This window comes from Phacochoerus africanus, chromosome 12 (genome assembly GCF_016906955.1).
Source record: "Phacochoerus africanus isolate WHEZ1 chromosome 12, ROS_Pafr_v1, whole genome shotgun sequence".
In the NCBI taxonomy this organism is placed as follows: Eukaryota; Metazoa; Chordata; class Mammalia; order Artiodactyla; family Suidae; genus Phacochoerus; species Phacochoerus africanus.
The window spans coordinates 18,065,354-18,090,553 of record NC_062555.1 but is presented as its reverse complement, the minus strand read 5'-3'; the positions used below and the strand labels follow the sequence as shown (position 1 = coordinate 18,090,553).

The window sequence follows — 25,200 nt, the reverse complement described above, 5'->3', positions numbered from 1 at the left end:
CGAATGAAATAAGAAAACCCAGAAAACCCAGAAAGCGACTGGATCGCTCTGCTGTTTGAGAGAAACTGAGCACCGGAAACCAGCTCGAGTGGCACGAAAGGATTCCTAACAATCCCCCCAAGCTGCCGGCGCAGAGGGCACCAGGGAAGGGGTCTGGGTCCAGACACATGCCTCTCGAAGGAAAAACAACAGCAGGCCAACCGTCTCAGTCGAACCTGTCAAGGTTGCCTAGCCGTGGGACATCCGACCAGAAGTCATTGCCTGGGGGTGTATGAATGGAATTCTCTCAAGCTTTGCTTGCTTCACGTTCCCTTCCCCGTGGACGAGGCTGCAGCCTTTGGTGGCCGCAGAGTCTGTCTGGCCCCGTATGGAAGCCACGCCGCCGCCGTACCAGCCCAGGCTCGGATGGAAATCTCTCTGCCACGTGAGGTCCACGGTCAGGAGAGCCTTCGGGATCGCCCTGTCTATGGACGGCCCTGAGCTGCTCGGTAGCACGGTCCATAGGTCCTCATGGACCGCTTTATCCATTGAGCTCATCCGTTTCCATGTGGAGTTTTGGTTGTTCATTTCTAAATATATGTGCGTGCCACCTGTGCCTTTGGGAGGATGTCTGGCCAGCGCTTCGATCTCCAACGCAGCCCGTACCTCTGCCAGTGCAGTGACCGAGGGAGGCTCTGAAGCCCGGCAGCCACGGGGGAACTCCCTGAGAGCGTTCCTGAAGATCCCAATCCACCCCGCTCAATGCATCCCACCTGGTTTCGGTCAGGCCTCCATACCCTGGCGCCGTCCTGCAAAGAGAGGCTCGCCTCGAAAAGCAAGAGGGAAACTTCATTCGGCCCCTTGAGCGAACAAAAGCACACTGGGCCACCGAGGTTCCCCCTTCTTGCCGTCCTGCCTTCCTGCCTGCTTCCCTTCCTTCATCAACCGCAGCCTCTCTCTCCACTTACCAATAAGCCCCAACAGTCAGGGGCTTGACAATGGCCAGCTCGCGATTCAGCCCAGTCGCTGGGTGGGTGTGGGCTCCCGCCTGTGGAGGAACACAAGGCCTTCGGAACCCCAGGGAACCCCTCGAGCATGCTAAGCATACTGCCGCCCAACCAGGCTGCCTGTCCTCCTCAAAATGCTCCAGGGACGGCTGTGTCCTCTGCCTGCCCTGAGGCATCTGGGAGGAGAGCGCTCCAAGGGCCCAGAAAACAACCGCAACCCTCCGGGGGCTTGCGGTGGGTTCCGCCCCCCACACCATCCACCCCACCACGCAGTCTGCAGCCGTGGAGAGGCGGCACCTGGCTCCAGAAGGTCCTCTGGCGCCGTCTTGCGGACGTCTGCTCTAACAGCAACGCGCAGGTTTTCCTCCTCCCTCTCTGGCTCTGCAACCCCTGGGGCTGCATTGGCCTTGGGTAATAGGCTGGTGGGATATTTTTCCTCCACTTCCTTGAAATTCCAAGCGGTGCCCTTCCAAGTGGGCTATTTCTCTCTCAAAGGCTTTCATACCAGAGCTCTCAGGCCAACCTACCCCATGCCACTCCATTCAAACTCTCAGATCCCGACCCATCATGTCATGACAGCCTTCTTCCATTTTTCATATATTCATGCACTTATGCATTTATGAGTAGAAGTGTGTATCTAGGTAACTACTGATTTATTTCCTTAACCTTCTAACTTTTATTCCTTCATTCATACATGTCTTGTTTCTTTCATTTCTTTCATTTTTCATTCTTTCTATTTTCTCTCTTTCTTTCTTACTATATTGATCCCACCTGAAGCATGTGTGAACGGTCTGCCCATCAATGGCTTTCAAGCCACAGTGGTTAATGAACCCACCACAGGGACAAAGACAGATCCTTTACCCAGAGGGCTGGGAGGGATCTCCACCAGAGTTTTATCACCAGCCTTAATTCACCAGACCTGGCTTTAGAGCAGGGCTTCATACCAGGTGTGCATAGAGAAAAAAGAAACCTCAAATGGCATGAAAAGAAGAGAGTTGCAAGAGACCTCTTGAGAGAAAAAGCACAGGGATTCGCACAGCTGCTCACCAAAATAACACCTTCCATTCACCACCCTCAGGCACTTGATCCAGATCCCAAACCCCGGGTCAGGCGGGGCTTTCAAAATAGCCAGCTCAACAACTGATACAACTCAACAGCAAAAACAAACAAACAAACAAAAAAAAACCCTTAACCCTAACCTGAACCCTAACCCCAAACTGAACCCAAACACTTACCCCAACCCTAATTCTCTAATCTGAACCAGAACCTGAATTGAACCCAAACCCACAATCCTAACCCGAACACAAACCCTAACCCTAGCTCCAGATTCCAGTTCCTGCTCCCAGCTCTCAAGCTTACCCCCTCTTGGCCTCAGGCTCCTTGGACCCAAGCTCTGGACCCAGCATGCTGGAAACACCCCATTTCAAGCCAGGAACCTCTGACAGGAACAGAAGTGAAGTCCCATCTACCCTGCTGAAAACAGCCTCGCTTTCAAGGGACAGAGAAACCCCTAGGTTGACTTGAGCGGTGATGGGTTTGAGGTTGGAAAGTGTGGGTGCTTGGAGCCTAGAGAGGAAGGTTTCCTTTGGGGTCGAGACCACGGGAAGCTGGAGACAGACAGGATGGTCACAGATGGACAGGGGGTTGGGCCTGGGACAGGGGGACATGCAGAGGGAGAGTCAGTGAGTGTCCAACACTATGCATGTCCATCCTCCTTTAGGCTGGTCCCCCGCCTCCCAAAGCTGGGTCTATAAACACAGGAGCCCCTGGGAGGGGATGTCCATCTGGCTGGTTTCCTGAGGCTGGATGTGGGTGGGGACATGGGCATGTCTGGTGGCCTGGTGAAGACATCATTTGCTCTAGGGAAGTGAGTGGACACTCGGGCCCTGGCCTGCTGATGGCCTACTTCTTGGGCAGTCACGTCCTTTCTTGGGTGTCACTGGGGCTTTAACCTCACTCTGTGAGTACAGGAGGGAGCGACAGATACTCCTGGCCCAGCTGTGCCCTGGGCTCTTGGGGAGGATGTACTGGTCAGCAACCACAACCTCAGTCACCACAGCTCAACACCCGCTCCAGGAATCAGGCACGAGATTCTGACTTGTGAAATAGGACACCCATGGGGGGGGGGGGCTGATGGGTCACTTCTCAGATGAGGGCACTCAGGTCTGGGGGCAGGCAGGACAGAAGGTGACCTGCAGCCTCTCGCTGTGGTCCCCACATCAGCTGCGGTTCCTGACCAGGGCCTGAGATGCCCTGAGAGTAGGGTTTGGGGAGTGGGATAGGTCACTGTGACAGGGACACGTGAGACAGGGGTCCTGGGTGCCAGGTTCCTTCCTGGAGTAAAAATGGGTGTCATGCCCCAAAGGGGAGGCATCTAGGGATGGCCCTGAGTTTCGCCAAGCACAGGCCTCACCCCCACCCCAGGCTGGGTGTGCATTTCCTGGGCCCTCACCATAGAACACCAGGGGATGGGCTGGGGCAGGAGATGCTTACTCTCTGTCCTGGAGCCCGGAGCCCGAGATCCTGGATCTCAGGGGCCTGCTCCTCCTGCAGTTTCTGGGACAGTCAGTCCCAGGCTTCTCCCAACTCCTGGGGTTATATCCAGGCTACCCCGTGGCTGTGTCACCCCATCTCTGCCTCTGCAGTCACACTGCCTTCTCCCTGTGTGTCTGTCCAACCCCCCCCCCCCATGAAGACCTTTACCCCTTCCTCTGATTAGTCGGGGCCTGTCACATGGCCTCATCTCAACCGAGGCAGCTCTGAGTGATCACCTCACACGCAGCCCCATTCCGAGGCCCCAGGCGTCCACGCATTTTCCTAGGGGCCTTTTGGAGTAACAAATGCTGACACAGCCTGGGGAGGAAGGGCAGAGGGTAAGGGTTACAGCCCACATATATCTGGACAAAAACCTATCCGAACACGTCTGGGGCCTGAACACTGCTGACATGCAGCCGTCTCTCCCTGGGCCAGCCTTGCTGTCCACCTCACTCCTGTCCTCTGCCCAGGAGATGACCTGTCTCTGTCAAGGCAGCTGCCCCACAGCTTTTTGGCAACACCCATGCATATCCCACCCACACAGGCCATGCTCCTGCTCAGAGGCCTATGTTTGGCTACAAGGATGGGTTGGGCACCTGCTGCATGCTCCCAGCCCAGGGGCAGTGCCTGCATCGGCAGCTGCCCCCATCCCGGAAGGGGCCTGGCTGGGAAGAGGCATGTCCCGCTCTGTGGAGTCCTTGATGCGGCCTCCCATGCTGCCGCCTGCACACTCCCCGGCAGCCATGTCCCCAAACACAACCAAGGCGCTTCTCCTCAAAGGTGGCTCAGGGACTCATCTTCAGACCCCTCCACATTCACCCCAACCTGGCAGGGAGCCCATGGCCAGCTGCCTTCCTAGGAGCAGAGAGAGGACATCCCCTAGGCCACCATGCATCTGCCCCCAGGTGACCCCACACATTAATGAGAAGGCCACCTGCCCCAGACATCCAGTCCCGCCAGCTCCTGCCTGGCCCTCGAGAGTGGCCTCCCTCTCAGAGGACCAGGATCCCTCCCTCCTCTGCCTGTCCGTCCCCAGAGTCAGGACACCTTCCTCCAGGAAGCTGGGGAAGCTCTGTATCTGCATCTAAATGTCAGTGCTTGGAGGTCTGGGGTCTGGAGCTGAGGTGGGCTTGTCTGGGTAGGAGTGCTCTACTCTGAGTGTGCTGATGCAGCCCTCCCAGAGGTCAGTGCTGTGGTCAGTTTAGCCAAATCCCCCTTACCCCGTGTTTCTATCCACTGACTGCCCCTACCCTGGCATCCTGCTCCTTGACTACAAATTTCCATTTCCAACCTGTATTCAGATCTCTCTCCCCCAGTACAAAACCCATTGCAGTCATTCCTGTACCAATCGTGGAGTTAGCCGGCCCCCAAGAATAACATCTTCCCTACCGTGCATTGTTGAGGAAAATGCAATTAACTACCAAGTTAACGAGAAGACTTGATGGAAATTTAATTGAATTAAGAAGAAAAAAAGGGAATTTTATTCAAGCAAAACTGAGGATTATAATCTGAGGAAACAGATTCTCAGAAACCTCTGAGGACTGTTCTGCCTGTTGGAGGTCAAAGGCACAGTCCATATACGTTTTTGAGACAAAAGATGGTACGTCAAAATGAGATAATGGAGTTCCCGTTGCAGCTCAGCAGGTTAAGAACCCTAAGTAGTGTCCATGAGGATGTGATTCAATCCCTGGCCTCCTGTGGTGGGTTAAGGATCTGGCATTGCTGCAAACTGAGGTGTAGGTGGCAGATGGGGCTTGGATCCAGTGTTGCCATGGCTGTGGTGTAGGTCTGCAGCTGCAGCTCTGACTCAATCCCAAGCCCAGGAACTTCCATATGCTGCAGGTGCAGCCATAAAAAGAAAAAAGAGAGAGAGAGGGAGATAATGATATTTTACGAAGTTTCACCAAGGATACATAGTAAGTACAAAGCAAGTAGAAAGTCACCATGGCCCCCTACAGAGCTGTGAAAGAACACTATTTTTTTTTAAGAAGTTAGCAGTTAACGATTTACCAGAAAGATCAATAAAAACTTACAAAGCAATGGGGAAAAAAGTTACAGAACCTGATGATTCTGATTGCTAGCATCAGAAGAAGGAAAAAAAAAAAGGTCATTACAGAAAAAAATGCACAGGCACTCCCATCTTTGAGGAGCTCTGGCTAATGTGCTATGCAGATGCACACTGCACATGAAGTAGGGAGGAGGCCCAAACAGAATTTTATGTTTAATTTTTTCTTGTCCCACCTTAAAACATAAATTTTATTTCATCGGCTTTAACAAGTGTCATTGAAGATTTTCTTTAACATTACGACAGCTGTCAAAATATAGAAAAGGAAAACGTGAAAATACAATGTATTTAGAAATTTATGGGATGCCCATCCACGCTTGTCCCCCTGAAGACCCGGATCCTGAGCCCAGGGCTGTGTCTTTGAACAGAAAGGGAAACCAGGGTTTTTGCCTTTCACGTTCTTTCCATCACCAGCACAGGCAATTCCAGTCCTCGCTAAATCAAATAACCCACTCCAAGGGCAGCAACCACAGACGCTGTTCGGGCTCCCTCCAAGGCCCATCTGGTTCCACCAAGGTCCCCCTCCCCAAACGGGACTACAGTCTCCAGACGCGAGAAGGGATTTCGACCGCAACAATTTTCAAAATGTTAACAGGGAAACATCGCAGCATTTACAACCAAAGGCCTGGCAACTCCAAGTCCGTACCTTGAGTTGTCCGAAACATTTAACTCGCAGCGCGGAGGATGCGGACGGGGTCCCCCGACTCCCTCAGAATCCAAACGCCCCCAACCTGAGAGACTGGAGGTGTGTCGCGCGGAAGGAGGGGCCGACCTCGGGCGGCGGGGACGGGGCGGGGCAGGCCCGGGCCTTGCCCAGAATGCCGGCCCCCTCCAGGCCCGCCCCTCGCGGCCCCGTGACCTCCTGACTAAGGCCCCGCCCCGCTTGATGCGTAATTTCCTGCTGACCCGGAAGCGGTTTTCGGGAGCGGAGGTCCTCTCTGGTGAGTTTCAGATCCGCGGTCCATGGGCCCATCCCCACCCGCACCTCCACACCCACGGTCTGGGGGGGTCCCTGCGGACGTCACAGATCCCGCTCTGGCCCCTCGCGCCTGCGATCTCAGGGTCGCCCTGAGATCGGGATGCCGGGCGCTCCGCCGAAGGGTCTGAGTCCGCATCCACCGCTGGTCAAAATCGCTCCGAGGCCGACCCCGTCCGGGCCTTTCTGCCTTCCTTCTCTTCCCCGACTCCCGCCCCGACCCGCGCTCCGACTCGCGACGTGGATTCTCGCCCTCCGCGCCCCGCATCGCCCCTCTCGGCCCCTCAGGGCAGCCTCGGAACGCCGCGCCCTCCCCTGTTCATCCTGGGCCTCCTTCGGCCGGGACCTGCCTCTCGCTCCCCTTCCCGGTCACCGCCTCAGACAGGTCCTTGAGCCCTGGGCTGGGGGTGGGGTTTCAGTCCTGACAGTGACACGCCGTGTGCTTCCGTCCCAAGCCCTCTCTGCTGGCGACGCCAGGAGTGTGTTCACATTCCCGGTAGCTCACGGGAAAGTGTGCTCTTTGTTCCATCCCTGCGAATGCAGAGTGGGCAGGGACGTGGAGGAAAGGATAACGAGCGGGAGCCGGGGAGACCGCGAGTAAGGGAGGGTGAGGACTTGTAAAGTAGGAGGTCCTGCTTTGGTGCCGCTGGATCGGTGGCGTCTCAGCAAGTTAGGTAGAAGTGGGAGGGAGGTGGGTGCGATGGAATTGGAAAGACAGCGTACAGGTGCAAAGAAATTGACCTGGGCAAGATGCAGTAGGGTTCGTGAAAATAAACCAAAAGGAGACCAACAGGGAGATAGATGGCAAAGGGCAGACTGGATGAGGGGATTTTCACCAACAGAAGCAGTAGGGGAAAATAGAAAGGTAGATTCCAAAGTCATTAGATTTTTTTTTTTTTTTTTTAATTTCCCAGTTACTTTCCTTTTTGGTTGTTGTCATTGTTATTGTTGTAGGGCCGCACCCGGGCATATGGAGGTTCCCAGGGTCACATCGGAGCTGTAGCGTCTGGCCTACACCACAGCCACAGCAACACCAGACCCCATCCGTGTCTGCGACCTACGCCACAGATCAAGGCAACATCCTTAACCCACTGAGCGAGGCCAGGGATTGAACCTGTGTCCTCATGGGTTTGTTTGTCAGATTTGTTTCTGCTGAGCCACAATGGGAACTCTGTCCTTTTTAAATGTATCGTGTCAAATTCAGATCATGAGCCATCAGTGCTTATCCTGTCTATTGTATACTTAAAGTATTCTTTAGCACTTAGTAAATAAGTTTTACACTATTTCAATGTGCAGTTGGTGGGAACACTGATGATTTTTGTCTTAACAGTCAAAACCAGGTAGTTTAATCCGGTAGTCTAATATTCAACAGCATTCTTTCTTCTGTATGTAATTTTTTTTTTGTATTTTGACTGTACCCATGGCATGTGGAAGTTCTCGGGCCAGAGATGGAACCTGTGCCACAGCAGCAACCATAACCACAGCAGTGAAAACTTAGGATCCTTAATCTGCTGAGCCACTAGGGAACTACTGTATGTGATTTGAAAAAATTTACTGGGCTGTGAGCTAGTTTCTGAGTATATGATCTCTTCAAATACTCTTTGGGTTTATTTTGTTTTGTTTTGTTTTTTTACAAATAAGGATAGGCTGGATACTTCTAGAACTTTCTTCAAATAAATCTCATCTGTTCATGATGAATACAAGTCAGAGGTCTAACTTGCAGTTTTGCCAGTCATGATAACCAGGTGTTCTTAATGTTACACTTTTTCAATATGTTTGTGTAAATGTTTATTTTAATATGTATTATGGAAAAGAAAAGTTAAATGCATTTATTAAATGTGATTAAAACCATGAAGAAGAACTTGCCCTTGCTCAGGAGCATGAAATATGATCGGAATCTTTAGGGGCAGGGGTGAGAAATGGCAGACCTTGCCGCTATCCATTCCAGACCAGCCCATGCCTGTGAGGCCAGTAGCAGTTACTTGCTCCTGTTCACCCCTCTGCCTGCCCCCAAATGCACCCACACAGTCAAAAGGCAGCTGGTAGGGAGAGACCACGACTTTTGTAACTAAGCACAGAGCAAAGATTTCTCCAATAAGAAGGCGGTACTTGGCTCTGGGAAGGGAGTTTGGAGGAGAGAGCAATGCGGTTTGCGTGTTAAGGAGTAGAAGAGAGCCTGGGAGGCTCAGGCATAGGAGGAAAGGAGGACTCTGCCTGTCTCTACCTAGTGCTCCTGTGCTCAGCAGGTAATAGAAGACATGGTGAGGACTGTGATGTGAAAGGGAGGGTCGCCCCAATTCTCAGTGCCGTATCTGTGGGGGTGATGTGTGAGCTTTACAGGAAAGAAGGGTGTATGAGTAAAGGGCAGAGAGACGTAGCTGTTGGTCTCCATGTGCGAGTTCATTGTCCCTGTCCCTTGATAGCTCAGCAGACCGCAAAGGGCCATTTTTTCCAAATGTTGATATTTCCCTACATGTGGGGTTGTGTCAAGCAAGGGGATGAGTTATTTGAAGACCTGCGGGGCACATTCTCAACACTCAGGAGTGACTTCTTGTCTGATAAAAACACTCAGAGGAGGAAGAAGATGAGAAGTCAGGACTTAATCTATTTCTGGAAATAGACTATCTGTTGATTGTTCTGTCCTCTCCTTCCTGAAATGCCGTTTTTAGGACATGCTAAAGTCTTACTCTCAAATATCCTGCCTCACACATTTCCGTACCCATGGCCTCTCCTGTCTCCAGACCTATCCCATCTCCCCGTCAACCAGTGGCATGGAATTTATGAAGGGAGAAATGCTGCATGCCCAGACACTGATTAGAGACAAGGACTGGGCACCATGGTCCCAGTATGGATTGCGTAGGGACCAGACCTGGAGACCAAGATTAAGGACACTGCGCTCATCAGTACCGAATTAATGTCAGGAGGACCTAAAAAAACCATCGAAAAGAATATCAGTAAGAGGAAAGGTGTCTACCTAATTGTGTAATGGATTTGAATCGGTGTATTTGGCCTCAAAATATTAATGATATGTGGTAGAAGGGACACATTAGAAACATAGCCATTGACAAATTAAGGTGGCCTTTCATCCACATCATGGGGTATATTTTGTTCTATAATTGTTTAAAAATAGAATCAACCCAAATGTCTCACAGTAAAAGAACTTTAACATTATTCGCAGCACATCTATCCCAGGGAGACCTTAGTGTTCATGGATTTATAGAATTGGCTTCTCTGCAGATATTTGAAGATTCCTCCTCTTTGGGTAAGTTGAGGTTTCATTGCTAGGCCAAGAGATGGTACATTTCATAATGTGATAGATTCTGGCACAATCCCCCCTACACATATACACACAAATGCAAAGAAATCCTCATCCATCACCAACTCCCGAGGTTTCCCCATACTTTAACCAGGACTTCATTTTTTTTTTTTTTGTCTTTGTGCCGTTTTCTTGGGCCGCTCTCGCGGCATATGGAGGTTCCCAGGCTAGGGGTCGAATCAGAGCTGTAGCCACCAGCCTACGCCAGAGCCACAGCAACGCGGGATCCGAGCCACGTCTGCAACCTACACCACAGCTCACGGCAACGCCGGATCGTTAACCCACTGAGCAAGGCCAGGGATCGAACCCGCAACCTCATGGTTCCTAGTCGGATTCGTTAACCACTGCACCTCGACGGGAACTCCAGGACTTCATTTTAAATATATATATTTAAGATTTACATATATATATATATGTAAAATTGTGAATTTGGATAAAATGACAACTCTTTATTTTTATTTCCATATTACTAATTACTTAAATTTTATTCTTCATAGACCTCTATATGTAAAATGAATTTTTCTACTAATTTTTGATGTGCATTTAGATACTATATTTCATAATTTAACTATGTACACACACACACACACACACACACACACACACACACACACACATACTCTTTTGTCTGATAACATTGATGCAGTGAAACCAAAATCCTCCCTGTATGGCCTTTGCTTTCTTTTTGCTTTGGAAGGTATTAACTACTTCATATTATAAAATATCATGTTACATTTAGTCTTGATATAATTTTTAATATTGTTTGTTTCAACTATTTAATTTGAATTATTTTGGGGGGGGGTAGAGATTTATTTATTTATTTATTTTGATCCTGAATGAATTTTCATTTATTTATTTTTTAAGATGATTATTTTTTTATTGCTCAATGAATTTATTACATTTACAGTTATACAGTGATCATCACACTCCAGTTTTATAGGATTTCTATCCCACAACCCCAGCGCATCCCCCCACCACGTGAACTGTCTCCTTTGGAAATCGTGTTTCAAAGTCTGTTAGTCAGTATCTGTTCTGCAAAGAAGTTCATTCTTTCTTAAATGTCTTAAATTCTTAAAATTTTAAATGACATAGGTTCAGATGTAATTTGACTAGTCTCTTTTTTCTTTTCTTTTCATTATTGTTTTGGTTATATCTTCATACCAAATCAAAATTGAAACAAGGAAGTTCCCATGTGGCATGAGTCAAGAATCCAATGTTGCCACAGTTGTGCAGATTGCAACTGCGGCTTGGGTTCAGTCTCTGGCCCCAGAACTTCTGCATACCATGGATATGGCCAAAAAAAAGAAGAAAATTGAGACAAAATTGACTTTTAGGATAAATCTCATTTTTTATGTAAAATATCAGATGAAGTTTAAATTTGAATTGCACCAAATTTCACTGAGACTTTTTTGTCACCATGTTCTCTCTTCTAAGAATTTGGTTTGGCAGGCTTTATTTATGTCATGTTTATGTCCTCAAAAAGTTTTAAGATTTCTTTACATGAGTTTGTAAAACAAGTCATAATATGTTGATTCAGAGATACGTGAAAAGAGATGCGTGAAAATCGAATAGTTGATGTAGTTGATTATAAATGTAATGCATACTAAATCCTTTTTACTGTCAGGAGAATATAATTTTAAAAAAAGAAAATTAGGAGTTCCTGTCATGGAGCAGCAGAAACAAATCCGACTAGGAACCATGAGGTTGCAGATTCAATCCCTGGCCTCGCTCAGTGGGTTAAGGAGCTGGCATTGCTGTGGCTGTGGTGTAGGCCAGCGGCTACAGCTCCGATTAGACCCCTAGCCTGGGAACCTCCATATGCCCCAGGTGTGGCCCTAAAAAGACAAAAGACAAAAAAAGAAAAGAAAGAAAATTACAAAGTGTTTCTCATGAAATCAAATGCCCATATCTAAAATGAAAATACATTGCTTGATTTTCCTTCAGAAACAGTATATCCTTCTATAAAGAAATGTCTTAAGATTTTTAAATGTTTAATTTCCTTTTTAACATCAGTTTTAAAAACATCCTATTTGGAGACAGAAAGTAGATTGATGGTTTGCAGGGGTTGGGAGGAGGAAGGAATGAAGAGTAGCTGTTTAATTGGTATGGTTTCAGTTTTACAAGATGAAGAGAGTTTTGGAGATGAATGGCAATGAGGTTGCACAATATTATAAATATTTAACACCACTGAACTAGACATTTAAACATGGCTAAGATGGTAAATGTTGTGTGTATTTTACCACAACTTTTAAAAATGAAACATTCTATTTACAATAAAATTAGTCCTGAAACTGATAATTTACTTTGGAAATCTTTAATACTTTGAGAATTGCAGGCTTTTGCTTTTTTTTTTTTTTTTTTTGCTTTTTTTGGCCACACCCGAGGCATTTGGAGGTTCCCAGGCTAGGGGTCAAATCGGAGCTGTAGCCACCAGTCTACACCACAGCCACAGCAATTCAGGATCCTTAATCCACTGAGCGAGGCCAGGGATGGAACCTACATCCTCATGGATACTAGTCGGGTTCATTAACCATTGAGCCAGGACGGGAACTCTGGCTTTTGCATTTTTAGGACATCAGCTGGGTCTAATTTGAAGAGACATACACTGGGTGACCTTTTTCTCGCTTGGTAGTGAAATTGAAAGATACTTTCCTTGGATAGCTATTTATTCAGGACAAATATTTATGTTTATATAGAGCCATATTTATGACCACAGCCTGGGGATATGTTGGTAGATTACATATCCTCGTACAAATAAAAATAAAGAGTAATCTGCTGTAGAATATTAGTACTGCCCAGAACAACCAAAATCCATAAAATAGTGAATTCTCTGAGGAAAGGCACGAAGTTTGCTTTTGAGACTTTTAGAAGCAGAATTAAAGGATATGATTTGTTCTTAATTTCATCTACAGGATTTACCTATTGACAAGGAAAGGATGTCCCTAAGGAGACATTTCTTGATGGCTTTATCTTGATTGGGACCCCTGTTAATCAGATTTGTCCTTTGGATTACAACACTGATGAGGTTGTCAACGGCATTAAGAGAGAGTTCACCATCAGAAGGATGCATTTCCTGGAAAGAGAAAGAAGCTCTGAACTCTGGAATGTTGTGGCAGCATCCTCAGTAAGTATTTGGCTGCACTGGATTTCCATCTATTTGGGTTCTGGTGAGTACCAGAGACCCTCCGGTGAGCACTGGAGACCCTCTGGTGAGCACAGGAGATCATTTTCACCGGTAAGGATATAGATTGGCTTTTTTTTGTAAATGCCTTTTGGGGAGAGAAGTGTTCATATTGGTAGGAATTCAGTGAAAGAATCTCTGGGGAGTTGACATTCAAACAGATTGAATGGGTAAGAAATGGTTTATGGATTTGTGTGGAAATGAAGATGATAGTGAACAGCGTAGAAACCACAGCAGTGCTAAATTGTATTTGTGATGCTCAGTGAGAGCATATAAAATGTCACCTCTTGGCTGTCTGGTGGAGACACTGAAAAGATCAGACTAGAAAAGGAATAATATTTGGGAGAGTGGAAGATAGTGTCCTGAGATATATTTCGTTTCTAGTGTATGTTTTAAAAAAAAAAAAGATGCAAACTCAGAATTAGAATTCAGACATGAATTTTGTCACTTTCAGTTTAGAAAAAGTAATGGAAGAAATTGAAGCATCTGAATAAATACGTGAGCATACCTGGGCAGTGTGTGTACACAGACAAGGTTGAAGGAGTGGGATGCAGTCTGGAGATCTTCCAGCAATGCTGTTTGAGAAGTTCTTGGCAAATGGTAAGGACTTAGAATGACAAGATTACTTTGAAGACAGTAAACTGAGATGTTAGTGAAACCCAGGAACAGGTATGTTCCTGAAAAGAAGTCTGTTACATGTATTGCTAAGTTTGAAGTCAAAGTCTGAGGTGCACCCATTGGGTTCATTTATGCAGATGTTATTGTAAGTCAGGTGGGGAGTGGGATGTGCAGAGACTACAGCAGCTGCACCTTCATCTTTGACGACGTTTGATTGTGAAGGCAGGAAGGGAGAGAAGGGCTTGAGATGAAGCAAGTTCAGAGAAGGCTTTAGTTTCAAGATGGAGGCGATTTAATGGGTTTAAACATTGAGGGGATCCATCGCGACAGGAAGGAGAGGCTGCTGGTAAAAGAGATATGCTTTTGAATGAATACTGTAAAGTTCCCAACAAAACAGAAGAGAAAGTGGTTGAATTAGAGACATTGGACTTGGCCAGGAATAGAGAAGACTCTTCAATTTGATAGGAGATGAGGAATAACTAAAGGCTCTAAGTCCAGGAATATTGGTATATTTTATGATGTTAAATTGAGGTAATTCGTCCTATAATTCATCTACTTAGGAAAAAATAGCTTATCTGTAAAAAGTAAGGGGAGGAGTTCCTTGGTTAGTGCGGTGAGTTAAAGGTCCGGCATTGTTGTACTGTGGCTCCTGTCGCTACTGTGGCTCCTGTCGCTGCTGTGGCATGAGTTCGATCCCTGGCCTGAGAACTTTGACAGGCTGCAGGCGTGGCCAAAAGAAAGAAAGTGAGGGGGAGAAGTGAGAATGTGTAGGTTCCAAGTCAGGTTTGAAGTTTTTATGGGGAAGACTGATTAGCTACCAAGACATAGTGGGGTGTCCAGATATATTTGATGTAGGTTGCACCTGTGGCTCAGATCAGTCCTTGGCCCAGGAACTTCCATATGTCATGGGTGTGGGCCATTTAAAAAAATAAAGATAAATAAAATGAGGAGTGTTGGAGGCTGATATTTAGAAATTGGGACAAAACAATGTACAAAACTTAAGCATAGGGAATAATAGTATTTTGAAAAAGCAAAAAGAATGCTTTGTAGAAACAGGGTGGGCTCTTTGATTATTAATGATAGAGGTATTATTCCAGATGAAATAGAGGAGAATGTGTAACTTCTTAAGGAATTTTAGCTTAGAAGGAAAGCAGAGGAAAACTCAAATTATATCTGTTTCACTTATTACCATATGCTTTTATGCACATAGTATTGAATACATGAAATTTTGTCAGATTACTAAAGTTTCTGAAACTCTGATTGTGTTATTTATTAAATTGATAAATGAACTATAGTCATGATTATTTTGAGGAGTAAACGTATGTAAATTTCAAAGCACATAGTCATATTTACTAAAACTTTATTGATTTCTTTCCTAGACATCAGGTACAAATGGGTGAGTTAAACATATTTCTGCTTATGACTCTTTATTATCCTTTGTTGATGAAATATGCTAAATTACTATTAATGTTTTAGGGAAGGATTTACTATTTATAAATGCTTTTATACACACACATACACACATACAATAAAATAATGAAATTTGGGAAAGTATCAGCTAAATGGTGATTGATAAAGGGCGGGATTTCAGCTACTACTTTTCTAAAATATCAGATGGAGCAACTAAATTTCCTCCTAAAATTTCTTGATTATATAATTTCTGATCCTACTGCCCTATGTAATAATACTGTAACCCAGGAGTTCCCGGCATGGCTCAGTGGTTAACGAATCCGACTAGGAACCATGAGGCTGCAGGTTCGATCCCTGGCCTTGCTCAGTGGGTTAAGCATCTAGCATTGCCGTGAGCTGTGGTGTAGGTCTCAGATGCGGCTCGGATCCCACGCGGCTTGGATACCACGTTGCTGTGGTTCTGGCGTAGGCCAGCAGCAACAGCTCCGACTGGACCCCTGGCCTGGGAACCTCCATATGCCATGGGAGTGCCCCCAGAAAAGGCAAAAAAAAAAATAATAATAATACTGTAACCCACATATCCCTGATATATTGTGAGACAGATTTTAAGAGATAAATTTGCAGGACAGGTGCCATTGATTTCTCCAAATAAAATAAGTACCTAAATTAATTAACCCTATCATAAAATATCTTTCTTTTTTTTTTTTTCTTTTTTAGGGCCACACCTGTAGCATATGGAAGTTCCCAGGCTGGGGGTCGAATGAGAGCTGCAGCTGCTTGCCTACACCACAGCCACAGCAACACCAGATCCAAACTGCATCTGCAACCTACAGCACAGCTCGCAGCGATGCCAGATCCTTAACTCACTGAGGGGCCAGGGATTGAACCCACATCCTCAAAGATACTGGTTGGTTCTTAACCCACTGAGCCACAATGGGAACTCATAAAATATATTGTTAATTCTTTTAGTATGTAACTAAATCCATGCAGAAACAATTTAAAAATCAGTATTGCAGGAGCGATATTGCTGGGAATCCTATTTGGAAGAGACCGATAATTCAGGATGAATGTATCCAGGGAGCTTGAATCAGAGAAGGGGTGGATTGAGGCACTAGAGGGCTGGAATGGGGTTGGAAAAACTGCTAGTGCACCAAGTCAGAATAGTTAAACCTGAGAAGTTCCACAGTGGCTATGAGAGGTGGGAACGTGTGTGGCACGAGCCAGGGACCCCAGTATTTTGGAATTGGGGGGGATTGGACACTTCTGAACTTCATGGGTTAAAGAACATAGAAAACTCAATGGTTTTTCACATTCTGCTCTCTGGATTGAAGGTGTCTCTTCTTTACCAGCAACAATAGCCGTAGGCCTCTTACTTTGGATCCTGGTGGAGGAGAGCTCTCAGCTCTTTCTCTCAGCTCACATTGCACATTTGTTTTGCTTGTCCTGAAGGCTCCTGCGAGCTGAAGGACTGGCGCTTCATGACAGTGAGTGTGGAGATTGTGAACAACTGGTCTCATGGCTTTTTTCTTCTTCCTCAGCTTTGCCTCCTGTTGCTTGGACTGTGCGTGAGTGAAAACCCAGAAGAAGATGGCAGGTGATCTGGTTACAATGGAATCACAGGTGAGTAGGGAATTCCTCTCTCTACTGAAACTGCATCTCCCTTGCCAGTATATGGGCACATTTCTCCTGCTGGCACACATGTTCCAAGTGAATTCAGAGCACTTTTCAAGGATCTGAGCTGCAGTTACATTTCCCTAGAACTCCGGAGCGGTCATGTGGGGTCAAGGACTCATCAAATGGTGATCGCCTTCCCAGCATTGCGCTAAGATGTTCCAGTCTCCGTGGGCGTGGTGTTCTCACAGGAGAGAGGAGAGAGGTTTTCTTTTTTCTCATCCAGCCCATCGCCTAGTTAGTTAAAAAAAAAATTGCTCATTAACCATTGTATTAACTGTAATAGGCTTAGGATTGAGGTGAATACAGGTAATAAAGATGAATAAGGAACAAAACATTACAGCCCAACAGAAAGGCAGCTGTTTCCACAGGTGAGGTCACTCAGTCCAGTGTTACAGGTGCTGGCGGTGCGGTGATTAGTGTTGCGGGAAAGCCAAGGATGGTTACCCCAGAGAAGGCAGTGGGGAATCTTTCACTTACTTTTTCAAATTTTAAACCCCTTAAAGTTTTGATAGACTGTATTTGTGCTTTTTAAAAAACGTCTAAAAGAGAAAACGGAAATTCTCATTATTACCCATGTCCCAAGTCATAAATTTCCCCTCTTTGTAATTTCCCCTTATTCACGTTTCATAATTGGAAACAGTGTATCCCAGGCGTAGTACCTTCTTCATTTGGGCTGTGATTCAGGAGAAGGATTATAGGTGGTAGAGTAAAACTTTAAGCCCTGAGCAAATCTGTGATTAACAAAAGAGGCCAGAATGGTCAAGTGGCTTCAGGTATACTTGAGCAGAGAGAGAAGATGAAGGAACAAATGGGACAATAGTAACTGATATTTGGAGGTCCCAGAATAAGTGAGAAAGGAGAGCCGCAGACCCTGGGAAGGGTCAAGAACAGACTGTCCTTCAGTGCAGAGGTCTCGGAGCCCCTGGCTTGAGCTGCTGAATCATTTATCCTTTATAGTGAACACCTCAGTTTGGTAGAGATGAAAGGCTACCTGTGCTCATCCCCAAACCTGTATGAATTCTAGTCAGTTCTGCTGAATTCTATGTGTTTCTTCAGCATTCTCTGCCATTTCGTGAATAATAAACCTAGAAGTTATGTTTAAGAAATATTTGCTAGCGGGAGTTCCTGCTGTGGCTCAGTGGTAATGAACCCGACTAGTATCCATGAGGACATGGGTTTGATCCCTGGCCTCACTCAGTGGGTTAAGGATCCGGTGTTGCCATGAGCTGTGGCGCAGATTGCAGACATAGCTCGGATCTGGCGTCACTGTGGCTGTGGCCTAGGTCAACAGCTACAGCTCTGATTCGACCCCTAGCCTGGGAACCTCCATGTGTCACGGGTGCAGCCCTAAAAAGACAAAAGACAAAAAGAAAAAAAAAGATATTTGCTAGATAGTTAGCACTTTATACATTAGCTACTTAGATATTTCAGAACTCTTAACAGGTTTTTAAACCATTTCGTTGGTAAAGAAAACCATGGTCATGCTTTAAAAGTGGCCTGTCATGGGTAGTTCATCCCTTATAATTAGTTTCTAGATTTCTGTGAAATTGGTTGAGAAGACTATTTCAGGTATAAGTTTTCAAGTGGAAACTTTATAATCATGGTCTGGAAGTTGTAATTCGAAATGTATTGGGAACTCTCCAGATTACATTATACCAACCTCGTGTGTTCTCTCTTTATAATGAAGCTTTATATATTTAGAATGTGTGTGTCTCCGTAGGAGTGTCTGAAAGGCAACTGTCCATGTCAACACTGAGAGTGATGTGACTGGACCCAAAGTTCGGTTTAAGATTTCTGCACACTCAAGCCCCACTGCCTTAGTGCTTGTCACCCATACCATCCTCCCCTGACAGAGATGACCCTATCTGAAACAACGTCCATCATGTTTTAGGAATCAGTGACCTTCGAGGATGTAGCTGTAGACTTTACTCAAGAAGAGTGGGCCCTATTGAACTCATCCCAGAGAAAACTCTTCAGAGATGTGATGCTAGAGAATATTAGTCATCTGGTCTCAATTGGTGAGTCTCTTACTATTTCTGTGTGTGCTCATCCATTTAACATGTATGTCGAGGGAGTTCCTGTTGTGGCGCAGTGGAAATGAATCCAACTAGTATCCATGAGGATGCAAGTCTGATCCCCGGCCTTGCTCAGTGGGTTCAGGATCTGGCATTGCTGTGAACTGTGGTGTAGGTCGCAGACGCAGCTCAGATCTGGCGTTGCTGTGGCTGTGGTGTAGGCCGGCAGTTGTAGCTCCAGTTTGACCTCTAGCCTGGGAACTTCCATGTGCCCGTGGGTGCGGCCCTAAAAACAAACAAACAAACAAATAGGAGTTCCCATTGTGGCGCAGTGGAAATGAATCCAACTAGGCACCATGAGGTTGCGGGTTCGATTCCTGGTCTCGCTCAGGGGGTTGAGGATCCAGCGTTGCCGTGAGCCGTGGTATAGGTCCCAGACGCGGCTCATATCCTGCATTGCTGTGGCTGGGGTGTAGGCCGGTGGCTCAGCCCCAATTGGACTCCCTAGCCTGAGAACCTCCATATGCCACAGGTGCGGCCCTATAAAGCAAAAAACAAACAAACAAACAAACATGTCGAAAAGCTTTCCTACTTCTCACTCCAGACTGTCTTGATTCTTTTGTAACTCTCAAAGTACCCTATAGCAGTTTTCTTTACTGAAATTTAGTTTGTCAATCCCACTACTATGTAATCTTCCTGACACAATTCCATGTCTTTATTGCTGTTCAATCTCTTAACACTCAAATAGTGGTGGGAACTCACCTATTTTGTATGGATTAGTAAATATATTGATTTTTAAAAATTTATTTTGTGGTAAGAACTGTGGTTTGATCAGATCACAGGTTTTAAAATAACATATATTGTTATTGTTTTCCACATAGAACCTAGATTTTTCTCGTGGAGGTTGTATTTATTGGAGTCTTTTTGGATATAATGTTAGAATGCTGTGAAAAGTTATGTTTTCTCAGTGAATGAAATTATTGTGGATTCCACAGTCTCTCTGAACTTCAGCTTGGGCAGTAACAGTGGTAGGTCCTTAATGTCTTCCGGGACAAATTCGAGAGCTATCATTTTGCCGGTCAAAGACTATAAATGTTGTTTTCAATTTATTCCTCTCTCTGCTGACCTTCAGAGGTTATCGTATTCTTCCTCATTAGTCTGCCCTGTACTGATGATCATGGACTGTTATAAGCAAAGAACTCAAAATCCACATGTCTTTCTCCTACAAACAGGCAATCAACTCCACAAATCAGATGTGATTTCCCATGCGGAACAAGAAGAGCAACTTTCAAGAGAAGGGTTAGGTTTTCTGCAAGGCCACAGTCCAGGTGAGCTCCAAGAAGCTGTGCTTCAATAGGCGGAGGAGCCTGGTCAGTGAGAGAATAGACCCTAACAAATATCAAGTGAAGTATCATACCTTGCAGACACCAATTTTCTATTCAAGTGTCTTTCTACCATTGCCTTTGGCCTTAGGCACAGTGAAATTTATGTACCGCTGGCGTTAATCAACATTCACAAAAAGTCCATTTTCCTGGTCCTGTTCTACGAATCAGACCTTTTCTTGTCCTCCCCAACTTGACATCTTCATTTTATTTGTTTCATATTTCAGTCCTAAAAATGACAATTGTTATAGTCCTATAATGTGTTTCTTCTCTTTAAAGTATTTCTTTCTTTTTTTTTTTTTTTGTCTTTTCCAGGGCCGCACCTGCAGCATATGGAAGTTCCTAGGCTAGGGGTCGAATTGGAGCTGTAGCCACTGGCCTATGCCAGAGCCACAGCAACACGGGATCTGAGCCATGTCTGCGACCTACACCATAGCTCATGGCAACGCCGGATCCTTAACCCACTGAACAAGGCCGGGGATCGAACCCACAACCTCTTGGTTCCTAGTCAGATTCATTAACCACGGAGCCATGACAGGACTCCTAAAATATTTCTTAATTTGACATTCTTTCCTATGTATGTGTCAATAATTGAAACATATACAGACGAGCATCGAGTCTCTTCAGCATTTTAATCCCCCTAATACCACAGTCATTTCAGGTAGAGAAGATGATCTGAAAAAACAAGAAATGATATCCATGCAACATATCTGCAAGAAGGACACATCTTTAATCTGTGCAATGGTAAGCTTCACAGGAATAAACATATTCTTCCAAATGAAGACCTGGGAATTGAATAATTAGAATTTATTAAAGTTAGGATCACGGGCTCCCACAGGAGTTTTTTTGTTTGTTTTTTTTGTTTTGGGGCAGGGTGGAGGGAGTGTTGGCTGCACCTGCAGCATTCAGAAGTTCTCAGGCCAGGAATTAAACCTGTGCTGCAATAGCAACCCAAACTGCTGCAGTGACAATGCCAGATCCTTAACACACTGTACCACAAGAGAACTCCACAGAAGATTTTAGTTTGGTTTTAGGGGTGACACATTAACCTGTAGTGAAAAGTATAACTTGAGGTCTTATAAACAGATAATTATGTAATTATGGTTTATATTCCTAATTATTAAAACATAATAATGTCTTTAAAATTAGATATTTCTGCAGTTGGCAATGATACAATGAAAGATAAAATTTCTATGCTTGCAAGAGAATAATACCCCTTATTTATATAAATAATATAGGAAAAATACTTTTTAGAATTTTTTATTAAAGTATAGTTGATTTACAGTGTTGTGCCAATTTCTGCTATACAGCAAAGTAACCCAGTCATGCATATATATACATTCCCTTTCTTATATATATTATTAATTTCTATCATGGTCTATCCTGAGAGACTAGATATAGTTCCCTCTGCTACTATAGTAGGACCTCATTACTTATCCATTCTAAATGAAATGGTTTGCATCTGTTAACCCTAGACTCTCTCCCCCTTGTCAATCATGGGTCTAGACTCTCTCCCCTTGTCAATCATGGATCTGTTCTCTATGTCTGTGAATCTGTTTCTGTTCTGTAGATAAGTTCACTCGTGCTGTATTTTAGATTCCACATATAAGTGATATCATATTGTATTTATCTTTTTCTTTCTGACTTGCTTCACTTAGTGTGAGAATCCCCAGTAGCATCCATGTTGCTGCAAATGGCATTATTTTATTCTTTTTTTAAGGCTGAGTAGTATTCCATTGTATATATGTACCACATCTTAATTCGTTCATCTATCAATGAACATTTGGGTTGTTTCCATATCTTGGCTATTGTGAATAGTGCTGCAATGAATGTAGAGATGCATGTATCTTTTTGAATGAATATTTTGTTCAGATACATACCCAGGAGTGGGATTGCTGGATCATATGGTAGTTCTATATTTAGTTTTCTGAGGAACTTCCATACTGTTTTATGTAGTGGTTTTACCAATTTAAATTCCCACCAACATTGTGGGAGGGTTCTCTTTCCTCCACATCCTCTCTAGCATTTGTTGTTGATTTTTTTCTATTTTTTTAATCTCTTGTATTGATTTCCTCTCTGATCTTTATGATTCCCTTCCTGGTGCTGGGTCTAGTTTTTATTTGTTCTCTTTTTTAAATTCTTTTAGGTATTACATTTGGTTGTTGATTTGAGATTTTTCTTTTCTTTTTCTTTTTCTTTTTTGGAAGACCTGTATGCTATGAACTTCTCTCTAAGCACTGCTTTTGCAGCATACCATAGATTGTGTATGATTGTGTTTTCATTGTTGTTTGTCTCAAGGTATTTTTTAAGTGTTTTTTTGTTTGTTTGTTTTGTCTTTTTAGGGCCATACCTGCTGCATATGGCGTTTCTGTGGCTAGAGGTTGAATTGGAGGTGTAGCTACTGCCCTACACCACAACCACAGCAATGCCAGATCCGAGCCACATCTGCAACCTACACCATAGCTCATGGCAATGCCAAATCCTTAACCCACTGAGCAAGGCCAGGGATCAAACCTGTGTCTTCAAGGATGCTGGTCGGGTTTGTTTCCACTGAGCCATGACAGGAACTCCTCAAGGTATTTTTTAATTTAATATAGGAACAGTTTTAACTAGAGTCTTGATTGTTCTAGAATGTATATGTAGAGAAATGAATGAAGGAATGAATAAATGTGAGCCAACTGTAATAGTCTCATTTCCTTTCAAAAAGCAGAGATCTCACACTCAAGAGGATCCTGTGCAATGCAAAGATTTCAGAGAAAAATTTACTGAAATCTTAACATTGACTCAATATGTGATACCTCAAGTGGGAAAGAAACCCTGTATCAGTGAAGATTTTGGAAAAGCTATCAGTTACTTGTCATCCTTTAATCTACATAAGCAAATTCATGCTAGAAGTAAATCCCATGACCGTCATCAACATAGGAATACGTTTATTCAAAGTCCTGCCCTGAGAGAACACCACAGTACTCAAACTGGTGAGAAAACATTTGAATGTCATGTATGTAGAAAAGCCTTTGGTAAAAGTTCTAACCTTAGACGACATGAGATGATTCACACTGGAGTGAAACCACATGGATGTCATCTTTGTGGGAAATCCTTCACTCATTGTTCTGACCTTAGAAAACATGAGAGAATTCACACTGGAGAGAAATTATATGGATGTCATCTGTGTGGGAAAGCTTTCAGTAAAAGTTATAACCTTAGGCGACATGAGATGATTCACACTAGAGAGAAACCAAGTGAATGTCATCTATGTGGGAAGGCCTTCGCTCATTGTTCTGACCTTAGAAAACACGAGAGAACTCACTTTGGAGAGAAACCCTATGGGTGCAATCTATGTGGTAAAACATTCAGTAAAACTTCTTACCTTAGACAACATGAGAGGACTCACAATGGAGAGAAACCATATGAATGTCATCTATGTGGGAAAGCCTTCACTCACTGCTCTCACCTTAGAAAACATGAGAGAACTCATACGGGGGAGAAACCATACGAATGTCATGTATGTGGAAAAGCCTTCACTGAATCATCTGTTCTTAGACGACATGAGAGAACTCACACTGGAGAGAAACCATATGAATGTCATCTATGTTGGAAAGCCTTCACTGATTCTTCTGTCCTTAAGCGACATGAGAGAACTCACACTGGAGAAAAACCGTATGAATGTCAGCTGTGTGGGAAAGCCTTCAATCACTCTTCTGTCCTTAGACGACATGAAAGAACTCACACTGGTGAGAAGCCGTATGAATGCAATATATGTGGTAAAGCCTTCAATAGAAGTTATAACTTTAGATTGCATAAGAGAATTCACACTGGAGAGAAACCATATAAATGTTATATATGTGGGAAAGCCTTCAGTAAATATTTTAACCTTAGACAACACGAGAGAACTCACACGATAAAGGTAATAAATGTGGAAGAGTCACCACCCAGAGCTTCAAACTATAAACACTCTTAAGGAAGGAACACTATGTTTATATTCAATGTATAAGAGCCTTTATTCATCCTTATCACTTCACTCAATTAAAGTTACTTCAAAGTTGGTAGAATCCATATGTTTGTCACTATATAACAAAACCTTTGGCAGTAGACTCACCTGGAAGAAGTGAAACTATAAATGAATGTGGAAGAATCTTCATCCACAACTGTAAATGTTAAACTAAATGGGTAAATCACATGTCAGAGAAATTCTATGTCTGCAGTCAGTGTAGAAATACCATCAGTTACAATTTGTCCTTTAAATAAATAAGTGAACTGCACAGGAGAGAAATTTTAGATCTGTAATCACTGCACACTCTCACACTCTCATTTAACTTAACACCATTCTTGGCATGCACGAGAAAGATTCTGTGTCAGGTAACTGCTAAAAACAAAATAAATGGGACCAAATTAGGACATGAAGAAGTTTAAAGACATTTGGGATATCCCTTTTCTAGGATGTCTAATATACTTATGCTAATTTATGTAATGACAAAGTACCATCCCTCCTAGTGATGCGTAAGACACCTGGAAAGCTGGGAGAGCAGAAAGAAACCAAGATAATCTGATCTTGCCTATATTCCCCTGTCATGTCATTCTCCTGCCATGAATTCACAAGTCACCAAATGGGAATGAGGCCCATGAGTTCCGGCCCCTCCCATATACAAATGCAGAAGGCTAGACAAAAAATTGGAGCTTCTCTTCTGCCAGGATAATAAGAGAGGGCCTGCTCCTTGGTACTCATTTGAACATGACTAATATATATGTTTCACAAGTGGCAATACTAAGAACACAGATGCTTATTAATTTGTCCTCTTTTTCTAAGGAATAAATGGACTCAATGTGAAGGGATAGAAAAATATATTCTGCAAAAATAGAAATCATGGGAGCAGAGGTAGCTATACTATCAGACAAAATAGACTTACTCAAAAAACTGAGTTCATCAAGAGGCTATAACATTTGTAAATAAGTAGTATAAACCCAAACTGAAATGCACAGTGACCCTCCCCTACATCTCTGAGAATATTTCCTTATGTGGGAATTAGACCCAATGAAAGCTGAGG

The 25,200-nt window shown here is 44.4% G+C and overlaps 2 protein-coding genes across 10 annotated transcripts in view; one reads left to right on the top strand and one right to left on the bottom strand.

Moving 5' to 3' along the window:
- Positions 1–6,432, bottom strand: part of DEGS1 (delta 4-desaturase, sphingolipid 1) — a 42,220-nt gene extending 35,788 nt beyond the window's left edge. The window contains exon 1 of the mRNA XM_047755540.1: positions 6,233–6,432. Within this exon, the coding sequence (XP_047611496.1) occupies positions 6,233–6,251 (19 nt within the window). The 5' untranslated portion in view covers positions 6,252–6,432. The remainder of the gene's footprint in view (positions 1–6,232) is intronic.
- Positions 6,433–6,470: 38 nt separating this feature from the next.
- Positions 6,471–24,372, top strand: ZNF596 (zinc finger protein 596). Of its 9 annotated transcripts, none has more exons than XM_047755530.1 (9): positions 6,471–6,527; positions 9,741–9,824; positions 12,791–13,002; positions 13,514–13,659; positions 16,626–16,707; positions 18,653–18,779; positions 20,009–20,104; positions 20,811–20,902; positions 22,866–24,372. In XM_047755530.1, exons 5-9 carry the CDS (start codon positions 16,675–16,677, stop codon positions 24,114–24,116), a joined length of 1,599 nt encoding a protein of 532 aa, XP_047611486.1. In that variant the 5' UTR covers positions 6,471–6,527; positions 9,741–9,824; positions 12,791–13,002; positions 13,514–13,659; positions 16,626–16,674; the 3' UTR covers positions 24,117–24,372. The 9 variants fall into 9 exon arrangements, with proteins under 9 accessions (XP_047611486.1, XP_047611492.1, XP_047611490.1 ...); XM_047755534.1 differs by lacking the exon at positions 6,471–6,527 and adding an exon at positions 8,032–8,307; XM_047755535.1 differs by lacking the exon at positions 6,471–6,527 and adding an exon at positions 8,349–8,808.
- Positions 24,373–25,200: the final 828 nt, after the last annotated feature.

Excerpts from the sequence above, each read along its gene's own strand:
- ZNF596 (XM_047755530.1), top strand. The coding sequence starts at position 16,675 with ATGGCAGGTGATCTGGTTACAATGGAATCACAG. Across the intron at positions 16,708-18,652 it reads TGGTTACAATGGAATCACAG|GAATCAGTGACCTTCGAGGA; the intron begins GTGAGTAGGGAA and ends ATCATGTTTTAG. Across the intron at positions 18,780-20,008 it reads TAGTCATCTGGTCTCAATTG|GCAATCAACTCCACAAATCA; the intron begins GTGAGTCTCTTA and ends TCCTACAAACAG.